Source organism: Ctenocephalides felis, unplaced genomic scaffold, assembly GCF_003426905.1.
Source record: "Ctenocephalides felis isolate EL2017-DRISC unplaced genomic scaffold, ASM342690v1 CF-g0.4_SCAFFOLD_02698, whole genome shotgun sequence".
Taxonomy (NCBI): domain Eukaryota; kingdom Metazoa; phylum Arthropoda; class Insecta; order Siphonaptera; family Pulicidae; genus Ctenocephalides; species Ctenocephalides felis.
In genome coordinates, this window is record NW_020538852.1 from 1 (window position 1) to 3,708 (window position 3,708).

General features: G+C 27.7%; 1 protein-coding gene across 1 annotated transcript; it reads left to right on the top strand.

Moving 5' to 3' along the window:
- Positions 1-1,795: 1,795 nt before the first annotated feature.
- LOC113381218 (DNA mismatch repair protein spellchecker 1-like) lies at positions 1,796-3,329 on the top strand (the record flags this gene model as incomplete). Its single annotated transcript, XM_026620182.1, has 4 exons — positions 1,796-1,929; positions 2,011-2,102; positions 2,314-2,536; positions 3,060-3,329. Coding segments are annotated over 4 exons (677 nt in total), but the record flags the coding sequence as incomplete, so codon positions are not given.
- Positions 3,330-3,708: the final 379 nt, after the last annotated feature.

Consider the following 3,708-nt stretch of genomic DNA (forward strand, 5'->3'; position numbering starts at 1 on the left):
TATATATATATATATATATATATATTATATATATTAATTGGAAATATGAACAAACAACACTCTTTTTTGCACTATTTATTAAATAATAATTTTCATAAACGTTTTGAGATTAGGTTTGTCTCATCATCAGTGTGTTATAATTTAAATTGAAAATATGGAAATATAATTTAGCATTTGTGTTATCCATTACAAGTCGCTCGATACACAATGAGTGTATACATACACTCTTGCTCTGAGTGTATCGAGCGACTTGTAATGGATAACACATAATGCTAATTTAGGTTTCCATATTTAAATTTTAAATCATAACACACTGATGATGAGACAAACCTAGTCTCGAAATGTTTGTGAAAATTATTATTAATAAATTAGTGCAAAAAAGAGTGTTGTTTGTTTATATTTCCAAATTAATATCTATATCCACTCAGAATACATTTGTTATATATATATATACATATATATATATATATATATATATAGTTTTAGGTGAAAATCTACCGAGCCGTTTTCTTGTAATTAACTGAACTAAAAATAATTATGCCGATTTTTATGGAACTTTTTTTGGCGATATATATCATGGTCTTATATAACTTACTGAATTATTACAGCCTTACGACAAGTAGTTGAATTTTAAAAATTCATCAGAGTTTGAGAATGATTAGTTTTTTTGACGTTTGTTAAAAATAAAATTAGATGATTTAGTTGGTATACGATAGTGTACTTGGTCTTGAACATAGTAAACCATTAAAGTCCTACGGAAACTGGTTCAATTATAATTATTGCTTAATTAAAATTATTGATTTTGGAAAATTTGCTTTTAGAAACTACTCCGACCGGGTTAACGTGTTCGTTCGTTTTCAATGATGTGTAATTAATTCCACTCGGAATACTATTAATCACTCATAAATTAATTTATTTTTTATTGATTAAGTCGATTATTTACACATTTCGGGAAGTTCATGTAACTTGCCTCAAGGCAAAATACCAATACCAACTAGTTATATGTTATTTCAGACGACGAAACCTGTCGTCGTACAAAATTTCATCAATATCGTCGAAAAAAATTTTCTTTTCAAACACATTTTCTAACATAACTAACCAATATCTATCGAACAGTTTTTACATTTTGAAAACCGATTCAAGATTGTGGACTAAAACGTGGATGAAAAATTTTATAGTTTTCTGCCAATTACATAGAAACGGCTCAGCCGATCGTTGCGTTTGAATTTTTTTTAAATCGGTTCAGTCTTATTTGAGAAAATGTCACCAAAATCAATATACACCAAAATTTCCAAATTTGGTCTCAGTTGATTCGGAATGACTTGAAAAGTCGAGAATACGTAAAATTAGCAAATAAGTTTTTTTTTTGCTAAAACTAACTTCTCCTTTTAGAAATTAAGAATTGATATATTATTGGCTATCGAACATTTAAAAGCACACTAAGAAAGAAATTTTGTATAGACCCAAGAAAATATAACAAGCTGCTTCAATATAAAACTAATAAACCAAGTATATAAATGATAAAAAATAAATATAAAAAAATAAAATTTCAATCACTCAATAATTGCAATTAAATTATTTATTTAATATAGTCAGAAATATTGGATGCTTCTGGCCAGAATTATAAAAAACGTGATGAATTTGATAGAAAAATTTAGACTAAAATATCATATGAACAATATTAGTGGTTTACAAATCATTAAATGCTTAATATGTATATACTCATACTTATACTTATATAATTATGTTTATTATAATTTTAATTTTTTAACATATTTCTTTTTTCACGTAACAGGTTTTGTTGCTTGTGAAAGTGCTGATATAAGTATAATTGACAGTATTTTGGGTAGAGTAGGTGCCGAAGACAGTGTTACAAAAGGCCTTAGCACCTTTATGATTGAAATGATTGAGACTTCTGGCATCCTTAAGGTAAAGCCCAGGATTTATTTTTCTTTATGATTTTTTAATGAAATATTTAATCTAGATATTTGCGATTGTTAATTTTTTCAGGTTGCTACAAATAAATCTTTGGTGATCATAGATGAATTAGGCAGGGGAACATCAACTTATGAAGGTTGTGGAATTGCTTGGGCCATTGCTGAGTACGTATCATCTTTTATATAAATTAATTAAATACATCATATAACATTTTAATGCAATTTATATATTTTAATTGTTGCATCTATTCATACACAAGTTGTAATAATACTTCAGAATAATAGTCCTTACAATTTCTTTTTAGTATATATTTGCCTAGCATATTAATTGGTCAAAATATATACTGATTCTAAAATTGGTCTAAATATATTGCAGATACTTAGCTACTGAGGTAAAATCATTTACCCTATTTGCTACTCATTTCCACGAAATAACGAGACTGGCTGAAGATTGTTCTAATGTTCGCAATGCTCATGTATCCGCCTTATGTGACGGCGATGTTTTCACTTTATTGTATCGTATTAGACCTGGTGTTTGTAATAAAAGCTTTGGAATACAAGTTGCTAGAATGGCAAACTTTCCTGAAGAAGTTGTAAAGGTAAAATATGAAGTCACTGTAAAATTGTTAATGTCTCCTTGTCTTAATATGCTTAATGTTTATTGGTTGTTATTATATAAAACTTTAAAACATTGTAATCTCACTAATCCAGCATCTTCCGCCAACATGTTTCTTGTTATAAAAAAAAAGTCAACAAATATGACTTACATGTCAGCGATAGATGGCTGGATCAATTAAAAAAGTTATTTGGTATACGTCTATTACCCATGGTGCAAAATTATCAAGCCATGATTTGCAGTAAAGCCTTTTATTTAGCTACTTTTAAAACAATGTAGAAGAACTGCCTCTTCTAAATCTATAACGCAGATGAGAGTGGTTTGCTCTGGAGACTGTCACCCAATGAAATTCCTTATTTTATTACGTAATATAATGTATGTATTACATACCTATGATTTTTTATACCCTCCGATTATTAATAGTGCCGGATTAGTGAGATTACAGTGTACACTGTTCTAAACTTGAGTTATACCAATGCTCAGCTGCTTGTAAATATTATTTACAGTATGCTGAACATAAGCATTCAGAATTAGAAGATAACACAGTAGATGCTGATTTTAAAACTATTGAGGAAGCTGATAAAATTATTGAAAGTTTTCTAAAGAAATGCAAGGAAGATATTTCGGAATTGAATGATCAACAATTGAAGCAAAAATTGGATTTATGCTTTCAGGAACTAAATGAAACCAATAATAATTACTTGAAAGCACTTTTGACCAGATTTAAGTTATAGATAATGTCAAATTTTATTGATATTGTTTCTACACGTAATATAATGAACATATGAACTGTATTACTATTTTTTATATTAAAATTAAAATAACATTTATTTTAAAATTAGTATAAAATCCAGTTTTACATATGAACGACATTTAAAAAAACTTAACATATTAAATAATTTCATACAAATTTTAAAAGCAAAGATTTTTAAATCGGTTGCAGATTCCATTTTATTTTTTATGATGAAGCTCATTGCTTCATAACTAGAAGATATTGGGTTGAAGTTTGAATACCGGTTAATCTAATGTCATGCAGTAGTGATATCCATTTTTATTTCAAAATATAAACTTATGTTTCTAATTGGAATTAAATCTTTTGTGCAATAAATTGGTAAAGGCAATACTTCGCGCAATACTTCCTTGCCTTTGTTCGAA